The sequence below is a fragment of the Hippichthys cyanospilos genome, chromosome 3 (assembly GCF_059441005.1).
Source record: "Hippichthys cyanospilos isolate Australia breed blue-spotted pipefish chromosome 3, RoL_Hcya_1.0, whole genome shotgun sequence".
Taxonomy (NCBI): domain Eukaryota; kingdom Metazoa; phylum Chordata; class Actinopteri; order Syngnathiformes; family Syngnathidae; genus Hippichthys; species Hippichthys cyanospilos.
In genome coordinates, this window is record NC_142371.1 from 598,782 (window position 1) to 615,155 (window position 16,374).

Below are 16,374 nucleotides of genomic sequence, written 5' to 3' on the forward strand. Positions count from 1 at the left end.
TGTATTGCGTTATATTGAATGTTACGAATAATGCATTGTGCATAGACTGATAGCAGTACAGTTGCAAATTAGAGTTGTGTAAAGAATTGATTCATAAGGTATGTGTGCAATTGTTCCCTTGATAAGTCCCCACAATAGCTAGATAGTAAATTCCTTCATTGATAGCCTGTTGATTACTGTCTCGCATTTTTTCACAGTAGATGGCTCAAGGGTGTTTAACAAAAATTATTCCGAAAAATATTTTACGTTACTGTAAAAATAAATATACAGTGCAACAAAATGCTGTGATCTATTTGTCTGTTATATGGTAAACCAAACAGTAGATGAATCTAGAATTCTAACATTATGACTGCTTAAATGCTGATTCCTAACTTGATTATAATTGCTAGTTATCCTAAATGTATAGTTTAGGATTATACATTCCGAGGTTAAAATTAACCTAACCTGTTAATTAAAATTAACAAACCCTACGTATCACACAGAACATTCAGAATAGATGCAGTAGGTGACTCAAAGGTGTTTAACTGTAACATAAATAGCATGTAAAAAATATAAAAAACACATTTAATGCTATTGTAAAATAAAATGTAGCAAATAGTCGTGCCCCAATTGTTTGTTAGATGGTAAACTAAACAACAGATGATGCTAGGATTCTAATGCTAGCTTAAATGCTGATTCCTAACTTTATTGTAATTGCTAGTTATCCTAAATTCTAATTATAAGTAAACCGATTTCTAGCATATCTCTGATACAAATTCATACTTGAAAAACCCTACGTATCACACATAACATTTAGAATACATGCAGTAAATGACTCAAAGATGTTAAACTGTAACATAAACTATAAAAAAACACATTTGATACTATTGTAAAATAAAATGTAGCAAATAGTCGTGCCCCAATTGTTTGTTATATGGTAAACTAAACAGCAGATGAAGCTAGGATTCTAACGCTATAATTGCTAGCTTAAATGCTAATGTCTAACTTGATGGTAATCACTACTTTTCCAAAATGCTAATTATAAGTAAACCAATCAATACATACACTGTGCTTGGCTAAGTACACAGCGCTAAAACCCAAAATAGAGTGCGTAACACAACATCGATTTGCTTTTCACAATAAAAGAAAGGATTTCATTTACAAAATGAACCAGCTGAAACAAAATAAACCATATATACAGTTGCTCACCGGGAGCAGGAATATGTGATTTTTTTTTTTTTTTTGTAAACAAAACAACCACTGGGAAAAAGTACTAAAATATCGATAAGCTATTGTGGTGCACCATTAAATTTATAGAGGTGGCCTCATTTGCAGCATTTTACACAATGTGAATCTACCATTTGAAGGACATTTCTGATAGTGTAAAGGTCTTGGTTTGAGCCCATCACACATGCTCTAACTCCCACTTTCTCCTCCCGCTTTTCCTTTCTTTCCTCCACTTTCAGCAAGTGACACTTTGATATAGCGAGCATCGCCATTGTTCGTGTTCTGGTCTACCGGTTCTACATGCAGCCCGGTTGGCAATTTGCATCGCCTCAAAGAACCCCCGTCCCCCTCGTCAAGGACCCGTCGTCCGGATCGCTGTGTCATGCACCTTCAAGTGTCATTTTACACCGCGGGAGCTGGCGAGCAAATGGATCGGGAACGTGTATCCTTTTTAAAGAAAAGCACTTTTTGAGCGTCCGATATGCTATGTTGGCTCCATTATCAAAGCTCGCCACATGTTTCCAAATCCATTCTCGCATGCACACACAAACACCTGCCTCAGTGTGATCTGAAGACTTGCTGAGTCATGCTGAGCCCCTATCACATAGTTGTTCACATTGTGTTCATATCAGATTTGGAGGGAACGGTGTGACATGAGAGGATTTATGGGTCGGTCATATACAGTACATGCATATCTGTACATGCACATACACACCCAGTTGCATGACAGCTGGATTTGCAATGCTGAATTTGCAGAGGTAGCGTTTATTGCTGCGTTTGTGTAGGTATTGCTCATATTTTCAAAGAACTGCATTAGAAACACTGCACGGTGGTTAGCACATTTGCCTCACAATTCTGAGGTTCTGGTTTTTATCTCGGCCCCCTGTGCGCAGTTTGCATTTCGAGGCTGTCAGGCGAAATAACTGCTTTTGAGGAAAAAAAAAGAAAATAATGTCGCTTGAGTAATCATACATCACATTCTTGCATTTGGTATTGTATCTTGTGCTCGTATACAGTTGTGTAGAAACTTCAAAACAACAACAACCAGAATATTGCGCGACTGTTAATACACACAACATTCCATATTTATTGTGCTGTTATCAACTCATTCAATCCCAGACATATTTTTACGTTTTTTTAACTGTCAACACATTAAATCCCAGATGCAGATTTACATCTTTTTAGTTTATTTAAAGTGTTAAAAAGTGTTTGAAATTGTTGCTATTATTACTGATTAAAGTCATCAATGACTTCAGATACTTTAGTACGTAATCAAGCACTAAAGTAGTTGATAGGGTACTTAGTAGTTTAGTAGTTGAAGTGATGGATTACACACACACACATATATATATATATATATATATATATATATATATATATATATATATATATATATATATATATATATATATATATATATATATATATATATATATATATATATATATATATATATAGGTAGGTAGGTAGCTAGCTATAGATAAAGATATATATTAATAGATATAGAGATGTTTTTGCAGCACTTGTGCGATTGTTCATACTTTTGGTCATAAACTATTTCCAACCCTTTAAATTTGTTAACTATGTGTACAAATACAGACGTTCTGGGGACAGACCAATAGTATTGTTTTGTAAAAAAAAAAAAAAAAAAAAAAGTAAAAATTTCAATATTGAGAGAAACAAGAGTCCAACACTATGGTGTCCTACCACCTTCTAAAAATGAATAGGTGGCCATAGTTCCACCTCAGTAATACACATATTGTTAAAGTAATACCTCTCTGACAGTCTGTTATTACCTCAGCCAAACACAAGGACCAGCAATACTTTTTTATCTGCCATTTGTTAGCAAGATTTGGCAAAAACTGCGCAATCGATTGAAAGTTTTCCCATGGGAAATAATGCAAAGTCAATAATTTGTTCCTGGCTTGAGTCTGTCACCATCATAAAACTGTTATTAACTGCATAGACGTTGTTCTAAGTGAAACAAAAGAGAAGTTAACTACTGAAAAATAAGCTAAAATAAAGTAAAATTACACCACCTTTGAAAATGCCACAAAAACATGACAGCAAAAAAGATGGAAAGAATTTAGTGAGCTCCAATGTTAATAAATGTTATGTAGTATAATAATAAATGTATATACAGTATATTTATGAATATGTTTCCTATAGGGAAATAGTCATTTGGTTTCCTCTTTGGCCGTTAATACCATGAATGTTCTAAAAACCAAAGAGCGGCAAGTTGGAATGTGTAAGTGATTCTTACAAGACCAGTACTAAAAACCACAATTGGGGATCCAGAGTCTAAATTAAAGTGAGTGGTGAAGAAAAAGCAGTTGTGACAAGAAGAGTGCATTGACTTTAAGGAGAAGAGAAGCACGAGGCTGATGGGGCTGAAACACATCGGGACTAATGAGGCCAAGCAGCCCAGGCGGTGAGACGGTAGGACAAACATGCTGTTGTTTAGTTGACAATGCAGAAGAAATGACTTGTGATTACAATAAAAGCAAGTAAATGACAAAAGACAACCAAGTCAAGTTTCATCAATTCATGCATGCCGTTGAATGGGAAAAAAAAAACCTTGTGATTATTATGGAATTCCAAATGCACATTACCTACACAGTGTCCCAATACTTCATGTTGCTTAATGTGTCTTATTATATTATACAAAGGCCCATAACTGAACAAGGAGTACATTTCACTCAAACACAAGTACAAACAAAAATCCAATTCCAGGCCTTTTTTGTGCATACCTTGGCCTCCATTGTGCAGTGTGGTGCACATATGCAGATGTCACGTGGACTTTATTAAATGACACGAAGAAGAACGCTGAAATATCTGCTGTAATGTAACAATTTTTTTCACAGTAGTATTCTACCCTCGCTGCGTTGCAACATGGCTACGCAGCTCCTCCAATAAAGACACCTGATTGTGATTCTTCCCCTTTTTCACCATATATTCTGGTGGAAAACTGAATCAATAAACTCATGAAATCATTCACAATCATTCACAAATCATTCATTTCATACTGTAGATGAAATACTGTACAACAAAAATAATGTGCCCACTTGTCTGCCGCACGAAATAACACAATAGGTTAGACAAGCATGCGCAGTTGCGAGCTAAGGCGCTAGCCGCTAGCTCAATGCTAAAAGTTAGTTTGATGCTAATCGCGAGATGTATACACTCAAACTTGTAACACTCAAAATAAGTAAACAAGCCACCTGTCGTCTCCCCGACACAACCATACTAACAACCTCAACAAATGCGTAAAATTCTACATATAACATACGTAAATAGACGTACAGGTTGGTTCGAGCTTGAGGACACGGAGCTGCTTCCACTCAAGCATCACTGTCTTGCTAGATGACCAACGGGGTGTTCATTGCAACAACATCCGCCACCTTTGACAAAAAACGTCCAATAAATCGCTGCACCAATATAATAAATTAATAGCTCCACTTAGAGTACATGTCATACAAATGAAAATGAGTCAGACTCTGACTCACTTAGACTTTCAATACACACTATCATTATCATTCTCCTTTCACCGAGACAGAGAAAATGGCACTGTTTTTTGTTTAGGTTTTTTATTTATTTATTTATGTATTTATTTATTTTATTTTGATTTTTTTTTACCAGTTTCAATTGTCAATTCAGGCCACAAAACAACAACAAAATCAAGCAACAGCTCATGACTTTTTTTTTAAATTGATGTTCTTATTTTTGGCTGAGTTTGTTTTTTTTTTTGTCTGCAGTAAATTGGGTTGACCTCCGTCGATGCATCCCTGCATTAAACAAATAACTGCATATAGGCCTATGTTGTTGCATGCACGCAAGGCATTATGAGTGGGTTTAATGTTTTTTGTCATAAGCTTGTTTACCTTGTGAAGGAAATACATGTTTTTCAATTGCAATATATTTGTTAGGATAACTAAGTGATTGAAATGAAGACTGTAAGGTTTAGCTTTGTTTTTGTTTTTTTATTGGTATTGTGTTGGACAAGGCTCTATGGTCAAAAGGGGAAAAAAAGTTGAACTGTAAAATACACAACTCTGAGAAATAATATATGCCTATGAGTATTATATCATCCAAACCCAACCGTGTGTGAAGGCTCGTGATGCAACACCCTCCAAACACAACTACACACACTCTTCCTTCTTATCCCGGGCCACTATTGATTCCAGCATGCCACGCGACAGAGAGCCAATCGATGCACCTGGATTCAACAATGTCCAGAGAGAGAGAAGCCAATTTATTGTCTTCGGCGGCGCTAAATGGAAAACGTGAGGACAACGCGCCCGTGAGGGACGCCAAGTGAATTACAAGTAAGTGGACATTTGTTTAGTGTGTGTGCTGTTCCCTGTATGCACAACTGGAAAATCTGGGGCAAATGTGCAGTAAACGGTATTCAATACTGGGCAGCGACACAATGGCAGAATCAATGTTCGTAAAATAATTTGTCCTCATATTCCAAAGGAATGCTCGTTTTCGCGTCCTCTTACGTTGACCAGTTTATCATTTCCTGATCCACTAGTGGGCGTGGCTTAACAACTTTTAACAGTTTTCCGTTGGGTACAGCACTCTACTTCTGCTTATCACAACGTATTGAATGGGAAAAAATATGAAAAAAAATATGCTTGATTTATGTCGCTGATTGTATTAGATTGAAAAAAAACCTTTATAATAATGAGAAATTTGGTGTGATTTGAATCAAAAGAGAATAAACAGCATAACACGGTTTGGCTGTTACAATATGACGTCACAAAAAAGCCAGTCACAAACTAAATTTCAAATCAAGACTTTGAATGGTTGAACTTTGTAACAATTTGAATGCTTTCACTTGAGGATCAATAAAATCAATTTTCAAACAAACTAGACACCAATAAAGACTTGATTTCCTTGTACTTTATCCTACTTAAGGGAGACATAATGGAAATTGACATTTTAATTGCTCTTATTGAAATAGTTCATTCTTTGGAGTGCCTCACACCCATTATGAATAAAATTGAAATAAGTGTATCTTAATCCTAGTGTATCCTCGTGTAATGTAACTGAGGGGCTAATTTACATAATAACTGCAACCCATATGACCAATAGGTAAATTAGCCAGTGGCGGTTTAGCACATGCATCAGTCATTTGCAGTCTGGATGTTGAATCGGGAACATCTGTTCTGGATGGGGTTATAGAATCCCCAGAAGTAGCCAAAAATTTCACAATGAGATGCTAGATTTGTTGATTTTCACCTAAATTTAGCAACACAAGTTATGACCACTCCTATAAAACAGTGTGATTTAAACCGTCTATTGAGATCTTTCATTCAAGTCATGAAAAATGGAAGCAAAAGTGTTATATTTATATTCGTGTACTTTCTCATTGCAATGATTTGATTTGTACTTTTAATTAAATACCTGCCTGTCTCTATCACGCATAATGCTGCTCACAGTCTATAAAATCATATTTGCCCATCATCTGTGGCAAACTAATGATACGCCGTGATTGCTTAATCCATGTTTGTGGGAGAACTGCTATTTCTAGTTACACAGTGACGACGGCCTTCTCTGGACAGCTTATTGGATTGAATAGCAAGACAAATCAATTCACACTCACTCTCAATCAGTTGTATTTTGAAATTAGTCACATGACCATAAATAAAGACGACATGATTGATTTATTCAGCAGTGTAAAAAGCTTAGGGACTATGCAAACACAGTCTCCTTTTATGGCTATTTCTGCAAACTGAAATTAAAAAAAAAACACATACGCACATCCATTAATGTGTACAGGCAAGACAGCGTCAGTCACGAGAGTTCCGCTCCTCTTCTTCATTTTCTAGTAGGTATGCTGGTTGGTAGCGCTTCACCCCCCTGTCATCGACAAATTGCAACGCCGCGTTTCGACATGTGTTGTCCATGCTGCCCAGTGACGTGTACCTGTCAGTGCCAAGAGAAAACTTGTTCATTTAAAAGTAGATGATTTCTGGGAGCACACAATTATTATTGGAAGTGTGTTCTTACCCTTTGTCGTAGAGAATACAGTAGGGAACGTATAAGGTCCTCAAGAAGGACCAAATGTCGTGGTAAGTCCAGTCCTGAGTTGAAAAATGGATTTGAACTCATATTATTATTTATTACAATGAACTATTAAAGCTGTCAAAATTAATTAAAAACTAATCATGAAATTAATCAACAACTGTTTTAATCAGCTTTTGTTAAACTTAAAATGATTAAAACCCTTAATTTTCAGGCTCTCAAAACCATAATTGTTCTGATCTCTGTAGTTTTTTGTGAAAAGTGTTTTGGGAAAATGATGACCAAACCAGTGATAGGAGTCAGTTTTGAAAAGGTTGGTAAGTACATCAATCCCTTGTTTAATATTAATCACATCCAATACAAAATAAACAATAATTGGTAAATAAACTGAATGAGGACATTTTGTTTTGTAAAACACTTTGCTTTGCACTTTAATGCTAAATTTAATTGTATCCAATTATTAAACAAATTGATGAAATAATCTATTCTAAAAATATTTGATAGTGACAGCCCTAATATTAATTTTAGTCAACGGAATAACATAGTCAGATCCTACATGGCAAATTTTTAAAAAGACAGGCTGTAAATGTGCAACAAAATGTTTACATTGTATCATTGCTAGCCAATAAAAATGATGGATCTCTGTTTTCATCCAAAAAAAAAAAGTAAAAACAAATCCAAATTTGGAGCGCCAGGCTTGTCATTAACGATTCAATGCTATTCAAGTGTGCGACTAACCAATAAAGGGTTGACTCTCATATAGGGCGGCCAGTCGGGGTCAGTGGGACACATGGGGGTTAGCGTGCGAGAGTAAGGGTCGCTCCTCCTCGTGCCCATCAGGACGGCTTTCAGCTCAGGCTTCCGTTCTTGCACCTCGCTCAGCGCCTGCCGAATACTTCCCTCCACAGAAAACAGATCCAAGTCGTACCTGAGGGAAGAGAGTGAAATTTAGAAGTTTAGTTTGGACGGTCGGTGTTGTACATTTGAGTCAACACATGCTGACTGCTACCTTAGCTTCTTGTGTTTAGATAGATACTAGCAAATTAGATGTCTGTATACAACAAGTACCAGGTAATAAGTGTTTTACGTACTTGCTTACTTATTTACTTGCTTGCTTTCTTTCTTTACTTACTAGCTTGCTCCCAGAGAATGAGCGAGCAAGTTGGTTAGTTATGTGTTGAAATGAGTAAGTTAATTTTGATTACTCACTACAGGCTCAGTAACTAACTAGTTAGTTACTAGTCTGTTGTCTCGGTAAACAGAGAGGTTTCAAACTATTTAATAATGTTTGGGTGCTACGTTTGTGCATGATAATTCATTTTAGTCACATACTTGCACACTATTTAGCCATTTGTGGTTGGTTACTCGTGAGTGAGTGAGTGAGTGAGTGAGTGAGTGAGTGAGTGAGTGAGTGAGTGAGTGAGTGAGTGAGTGAGTGAGTGAGTGAGTGAGTGAGTGAGTAAGGTGGCAGAAGAGTTAGTAAGTTATATGCTGTCACCTGACTATCTGCTTAACTGGTTAGCTATGAGATAATTGGCTAGTTCATTCGTGTGTTTCTAAACTAATAACTTTGGGTTACTAGGCTTCTCACTAATTAGCTGTATGTGGGTGCTAATTAATTTTAGTCAAGTGCTGGCTCACTTTTTAGGTGTGTGTGGTTACTAGCTAGTAAGGTACATTAGATTTCTGGCAAGTAGCTAATCAGGCAAATGGTAGAGACCCATCCCCAAAAACCTAATGTCTAACATTGTTACTTTGTTCATTTTAAATTTTGGACGTGTTCACTAGCTAACGTAAAATAATACATTTGCCGTCTCTATGCTTCCATAAATGATGTAAGATTTACAGGGCATATTCTCTCGTGTGCTTAGGTCAGAAAAAAAGCACAGAGCAGTGTAGTGTCGCGTCAGCACTACATTGATGACTTCACCTTTTTATAGTATCCTGAAGGAACCGCTCCATTTCTGAGAATGGTGAGACAATGCGAATGTAAAGCGCTTTCACCTTGTCTTTACTGTCTGGGTAGCGTCTGAAAGTAGAAGTGAGTCATAACAACCCATAAACAAAAGCAATAACAAGACAGCGATTTCTACCTGAATAAGTCCCGTGTCATGTTCTCCTTTTGGAATCCTCATTTCATCTTCGATCATTTGTCTTTTCTGCAGCTCTTACCTCTTCAGTGCGGCGTAGTAGAGATGCAAAAGCGCTGTGCAGTCCTTGCCGCCGTTAAAGCCGACGCACACTTCCTCAGTGGAATACTGATCCAGCGCAGCCTCGACTGTTTTCAGCGCGGACGCAACTTTCTTGCCCAGCGGTGTGCCTGCGGGAAAGGATACCCACCGTGAGAGATTATTCATGAACGTTGGCACATTTTGTACAACCAATATCCCAATACAATTTTAACAGTGGTTTTTATTTATTTTGAGAGATCTAAATAAAATGTCAACGGGCCAGGTTCTGGTATCTGCTCCATGGGACGTGCGATGCCATACCAATGAGATGCTATTTGGTAATAGTTCAAATTTTTCTCTAAGATTTGACTAAGAACATTTTTGGTCTCTGCCAGTGATAGGTTTATAAATGACACTGAGTTACATACTATTTTTTTTAATTTATATTAATACAGGTGACTAAATTATAAGTACAAAATACAAAAAATAAAACACGCAATGTATGTCTAATGCTTTTTTCTGATACACATTATATTAAAGGCGTAACAATTACTCAACAATTACACGACAACAAATCGATTATAAAAATAATCATAATTAGTTTTTGAGAATCAAAGAATCTTGGAGAAACATTTTGAATTTGAAATTGTCTAAATGCGTGAAATCTAAGCTTAGTAAATCCTAACAGAAACAGTAAACATTATCCAAATTGTGTAGATGTCTATGAAAGCAGTCTGATTACAGTTTTCCGATCAAAATCTTTGCTTTTACATTGGAAAAAAATAACATTTTTGCCATTCTCATGAGATTTACAGGCTAAACCAGTAACTGAATCATAATTATGTTTTTGTTTCTGTATTGCCAATTAGAAATAGTTTCCTGATTTTGAAGAAAGGGATGGAAATGTAAACTTTTTTTTCCACCCGATTCATCAATTCATGACTAAAAGATCAACAGATGAATCAAAGATTAAAATAGTTGTGGCACCTGATTAGATTCAAATACCATCATTACAGTGAATTGTTGGTTGGCAGGTACAAACAAAGAAATTCTAAGTTATACATGAACAACCTTCATTCTGTCTATAGTTTAAAATCCATTGTTGTTTTCTTCTTTATCAGAAAGTAGTAAGACTTAAAAACTTTAAAATTCGAAAGTAAAAAAACTTTAAAGTCTGATCTGATGCAGATATTAATCAAATTTCTTAGAAATGTGAATATTTTAAGATCTTACCGCTGTTGGCTAACATGTACACCTCAGCAGTGGCAATGGACACCGGGTCCTTGACTAAAGGCACCACGCTTCCTTTCGGCAGCTCATCAATCAGCTGCGCCCGAGCTCTGTCCACCTCCTCCTGGCTGTTGGAGTCCAGGACCAGCCTGACTCGGTGGTAGTTGCTCAACCAGTCGGGGTAGGAGCCCAGGGCCACTTTGCGGCCCCAGGAGGCCTGCAGTTTGGTGAGCACGGGGGCTATCGTGGTCTCATCCTCAGCCACAAACACCTAAAAGCAATTCAGGCTTGCTTAGCTTACCACAAGTTATATCAGATAGAGAGCAAACTGTTTTGTTTTGTTTTTCCCAGGGTCGATATAGAAACTGAATATGTGTAGCCAAGGAGTCCGATATTCATTTCCAGTCAAAGGGAAAATATTGGCATATGAATAAATAAATAAATAAATACAATCTCTTAACTTTTTTTTTCCCTCATAGTTTTTGCAGCTTTGTTTTAAAACCTTTAACAAAACGTTCAGGGAGTTCCCAGGATTAGTCAGTCTGTTTTAAAAAGTTAAAAAGCCAAATAAGTAAATCAAAAAAGTTTTCTACATTAATTCACATATTCCAAAATTTCAAAATGTGATGCGATACTGGCTGTTTACTGGTTTGATTGGGAAAGTCACAAAATTGGCTAAAATAACTAAATGTTTCCCCCCAAAGTTAAAGCAGACATTTGTAAACATCTGGTTGATGATGTCTGAATACTTACTGTCGAGTGCCTTAAAGCAGAAATGTTAAAATGTTATTTGATCTTTGTTTACAAACATATCAAAATAACAAAAAAGGCAGGGTCAGCAGAATCTCTTCCTTCTAAAGTTTACCGAAAATTGAAATAGTTCCCTGAAGTTAACACGGCCTCTTTTTTTTTTTTTTTTTTTTACAAGGCTGATGCAGATATTAATCAAAATGTCAAATATTGGCACAGATAATCAATCTATCCCTCATTTATTTCATGATGTTATGACAATAAACAAATTGGTCTTACCTCCCTAGTGTGAAAAGTAGTCCCTGAACTAGCAAAGAGGTGTTCTGACCCATTAAAGGCTCTCTCCATTAGAGATGGTATTCCTGGGAAGATGTACACATTCCGCACACTCACCTATAAAAAAACATTGAAGTTTTAGCTGTAACTGGAAGAAAAGTCATCACACGCAAGTAAATTAATTTAAAAATATAGGTTAACATCATCAACCACAAGATTTTGGGAGGAGAAAGAAAAAGTATTTTTTGCAAGATCTGATTCATTAACACAAGACACACAAACAGCGCGTGAGGCTGAATGATTTTCACTTCCAATATCGCAATCTAATGAGTCTTTTTTTTTCAAGCGCCTCTTCCCATGTATTTATTTTATAAAGGGGACGTAAAATTTTCTTTCAATATTTTCTGTGTGCCTTTATTAAACAGGGCACTGATTAATATTTCTCTCCAAATATTCCTCAAAGCTTTTCTATCAACGCATTCTTGCCTTCATATTTCTCTTCCTGCTTATTCTTCCTTGAGTACTTGCATATGATTTACACACTAACTAATGTCAACTAACTACATTCGGATAAGCCGTGATTGGTCATTAGTGAGCCTTGAGCAACTTGTGTGACAGCCAATGGCAAAAACGCACCTTGAGATGGATGAAAACAGGAGGCTTTTACTTTTTAATTCATATTCCATAAAGACATTATTAATCAGAATGAAATATAAAGACTAGCGGGGGGCACACAGCATATTATTGTAAACCAAAAAATCTTAGGCTTGACTTCCAATTTAAAAACACACACACAGGCGGGGCTCACCCACCAGTGGATAGCGAAGGGGCTTCCCTGTCTGAGCATCTGTCCCGAAGTTGAGTTTGGCCGATCTGGGTACCATGGCCAACTTCATAGCCGGGCTGCTTTTGTCCACCGCCCCGAAGAACTCCTCCACCAGCCGTGAGAGCTCAGGGTGGAGATAGACCTCCTCCTGGAAGGCCATGGCAACACTCTCAAAGGTAACGTCGTCATGAGTGGGCCCAATGCCCCCCGATGTGATGAGGTGGGTGTGCTGAGAAGAGAGGAGAGCCACTTCCTTGGCGATGACCTCCTGGACGTCTGGAATAACAGTTATACGCTGGACGGACACACCGAGCTTCCGTAATGCTCGGGTGAGAAAGGCGCTGTTGGTGTCCACTGTATGGCCCTGAGAGACACAAGATGAAAGACTGAATGATGACTTCAAGGTCTTGCTGGATAACTTTTAAACATTCTGATTGGGAGACATGGCATTGGACTATCAAAGACTTGTCACATGTCATGTAATAGAAATAATGGGGAATTATTTTGAATCCAAGAACAACTGTTATGTTCACAGTTGTGAAAAACTGATCAAAAACTGTAGAATGTTTCTATTGTCATTTTTAAGACCCACCAAAAAAGCAAAACAATTTATTCTGATGATTCGTTCTTATGAAATAAATGGCGTGAAAGCAGCCACAAAAAGCCACAGATCAGTGGAGGTCATTCAATTCGCTGACATTATGTGGCATTGAAATTTGGGTCACATTACAAACGATCCCACCTCTGTTTCTCTCACCTTGAGTATCTCATCCCCAATGATGAGGATGGCCGCAGTAGGAGCATCACCATTGGCTGTGGCGGTGGACATCGCCACATTGGCCAGCTGAGCCGCCAGTCTCCTCACGCGCACTTCTGCTCGACTCAGCTTCAAAAAACCCGAGCTACAGGACACAACAATAACATGAGTGACATCAGACATTTCTCAAAAGCTCTGCATGAACACATTTCTAATATGTTTTTCATTGTAAAAATTTTGATTATTTTGGAAGAGGGGTAAGGCTAGTGTACTTATATTTTTTTTCTTACATTATTGATAGGTTATATAATCACAACCACAGAGCCCATCCAATGTATTTTGGTAATCTTACTTAGCTATGTAAACATCATGCTGATTCACAGTGGCACATGTGAGTACCAAATTATTAGAAACATCTCTCATTAGAATGCACTCACTGCGGTTTAGAGTTTTGTATGCAGCTCGTGTGTTGGATCTCATTTGATTAGTGCTGAAGTACCTAATTCTGAGGACAGTGAGTGTATGTACTGCATGAAATTTGAATCTTACATCAACATGAAGAATCCATTGGGAGTGTCTTAAATTAATACACAGCTCAGCCCTCCTCGTGTTTCTTAACAGCTCCTACCAGGAAGATCCTTGGAAGAGACATGGAGGGGAATTCAGTATTAGAAGAAGATTTTGCAACACTCGTGATAAGGGGGCAGATAAATCATGACGTGTTCTCCTCAAACTCCTAAATTTGGGGAATATTATGTGTTTGAATAATTTGTAATACAGTTAAACTAGTAGTAGTTAAACAATATTACGCTCAAAATTAGTGGCACAGTTCGTTGGCGATAGATGCATGCATCACCTTAGCAACGCCTTGTATTACATGATTATAGATGGGCACTGCATAACCGTGTTAGGCGTTGCTTTTTTTATTTTCCTTACACGAAAGACGGTGTCAGTAGAGAATACTTGAATTCACATTTTCGTTTGATTTTTTTGACGACCATTAAGAACAACCTTGATCACCTCTCATGATATAATCTGTCTCCTTGGTCCTAGTTACATGACCCATAGCTTGTTAGCAAAGGGCGCGCTAGCTGCCAAAACGCCTTTCTGTATTGTTCAAAACGCTTTAGTCAATCAATTTATCCCGCATAATAAAATAAACAATAGCGTGTGTTCAGAAGTAGGAGTTATCAAATATACTCGCTAAATTTAAGGAAACTCACCGAAGTCGCATTTGTTCTTCTTCGAGACAGCTGCCACCACATCTTAAAATGACGTAACAGTACCCGTCCAATCATCAATGCGAAAATACTTGGTTTGGGAGTTAAGGCCAATCAAATTCAAGGAGGCGGATCTTTAGCGTTAATTTGCGGAAGTAAACAAAAAGGGTTCTGTCACTTGTTTGCGAGGACTGTTGGACGCAAGGACGTCTGAATCATTCTAATTATGCAAGCCGAGTGGTTGACAAGCAACAGTTTGAATTTGGAGGAATTAACAAGTCCATCTCGAGTCATAAGAGAGTTGTGCCTTCTGCATTAGTGGCAAATTACGACAATAACTATGAGCGCCTCTTTTGGTCGGAGGAGCTACTACATACGTTTTCATCAGTTTGTACGTGTGTAGTTAATTCCCTGGCCGGTGGGTGACGCAATGCAGCACAGATGTGCATGGATGTAAATTTTGAATTCAGCATGCAATACAAGTTATATATGAATGTAGTGATTCTTACTCTACCCACAATTATTGGCGTACATATTTTAGTTTATTGAAAACCCCGCAAAACAAAACAGTTAATTCGAACATTTCAAGCAACAGCGATATTTTGAAAATTAAATTCCCAACAAATAAGATAACGCGATTTCCCCCAAAACATTAAATTATATATTTTTCATGAGTGCAAATTCTGATGAATACAACAAAATAACTATTTTGATTTGACCTTTTTCAAATTATAGTAATTGTACAAGCAGTGACCCCTTTTACTGTTACTAGTTCTACGTCACATTCACTGAAATGTTGCACATTACAATATGCAATTAAAAACATTATAAGAATTCAATATCATTTTTTAAAATCATAATTAGTAACCAATCACTTTTATTTCGTTAATATTTTTAATAGAAGAAAATGTAAGATTCTCAGTTTCAACCTAAACAATTTAGGCGCTAACTTCATATTAATTTAAAATCTGGTACAAGAGTCAGCATGCAGCAACTTTAAGAATCAAGATGAACGCTGACGATAAGCAGATGTAGTCAGCCAGCGGTGGCCTCAAAGGAAATGGAAACTTAATTTCTTTTTCCGCGTTGTGCAACTCTTAGCATTTTGGTGTAATCTTTGTCGATGAGACGCGCGATATGGGATTTCTGCATTTACGTAACCTGCGCGTTCGTCCAGGTGCACGCCGCGCACGCGCACACGCATTGCAGGCTGATGACGTCAGGCTCTTGTTCGCGGAAGTCGTGACCGTGTTAGGAGGAGGAGGGGGGAGGAGGAAGGGAAGAGAAGGGGGAGGGGCGGGGGCAGGAAAGCCAGAGAAAAGGAAGAAGTGTACATGTCACATCTTTTATGAACTTCTGTAAAAGTTCGTTGGACGTTCCGACCTTGCACTTAATATCCCATTTCATGATATTAGACGTGAGTGGAGTGTGTGCTTCGGCGGCGGAAGTTCTGCGGGCTGGACGAGGTATAAGGAGGAAGAGAGCTGGTGAGTTAAAAGTTGACCACTTCTCTCCTTGACACTCTTAGTGGACGCGGAATGTGCCGCAATTGTTGTACACGTCCACGCGTTGGAGTTTTTTTCCGCTCCGTGTGTGCCTATAATGTTCACCTGGTCACCCTGAAAGTCACTCACGCGAGCTAAATGTTGAACTTTTGAGCTGTCAACAGTTTCCACTGATGAGAATGCTGAAGTCACACGAGTAAACCACATTATCCTGTCACCCCGGACTAGTCAGGCTTAAACCGGTGTCAACCGTGTCCTCGGTTTTCTATTGCACTTAAAGAAGTCGAAATAAAGTCGGAAATTATTGTAGATTTTTTTCAAACAGCTCTGTTCAAAAACAAATCAGTTCATTCCAATCTTGTTCCTAGCTTCCTGCTCAAAGTGTGCATGCCTTGGCTGAATG

General features: G+C 37.7%; 1 protein-coding gene across 2 annotated transcripts; it reads right to left on the reverse strand.

Annotated features, from left to right (window-relative positions):
- Positions 1–2,718: 2,718 nt before the first annotated feature.
- On the reverse strand, positions 2,719–14,591 carry LOC148425286 (bifunctional FAD diphosphatase/FAD synthase-like). 2 transcript variants are annotated; one of them, XM_088411894.1, is made up of 12 exons: positions 14,470–14,591; positions 13,796–13,884; positions 13,247–13,391; positions 12,476–12,853; positions 11,667–11,780; positions 10,641–10,908; positions 9,409–9,556; positions 9,167–9,265; positions 7,975–8,164; positions 7,222–7,295; positions 6,973–7,137; positions 2,719–4,607 (listed from the first exon to the last, which is right to left on the reverse strand). In XM_088411894.1, exons 2-11 carry the CDS (start codon positions 13,801–13,803, stop codon positions 7,002–7,004), a joined length of 1,560 nt encoding a protein of 519 aa, XP_088268020.1. In that variant the 5' UTR covers positions 13,804–13,884; positions 14,470–14,591; the 3' UTR covers positions 2,719–4,607; positions 6,973–7,001. The 2 variants fall into 2 exon arrangements, with proteins under 2 accessions (XP_088268020.1, XP_088268021.1); XM_088411895.1 differs by lacking the exon at positions 2,719–4,607 and having other exon boundaries at positions 6,857–7,137.
- Between the last annotated feature and the right edge of the window lie 1,783 nt (positions 14,592–16,374).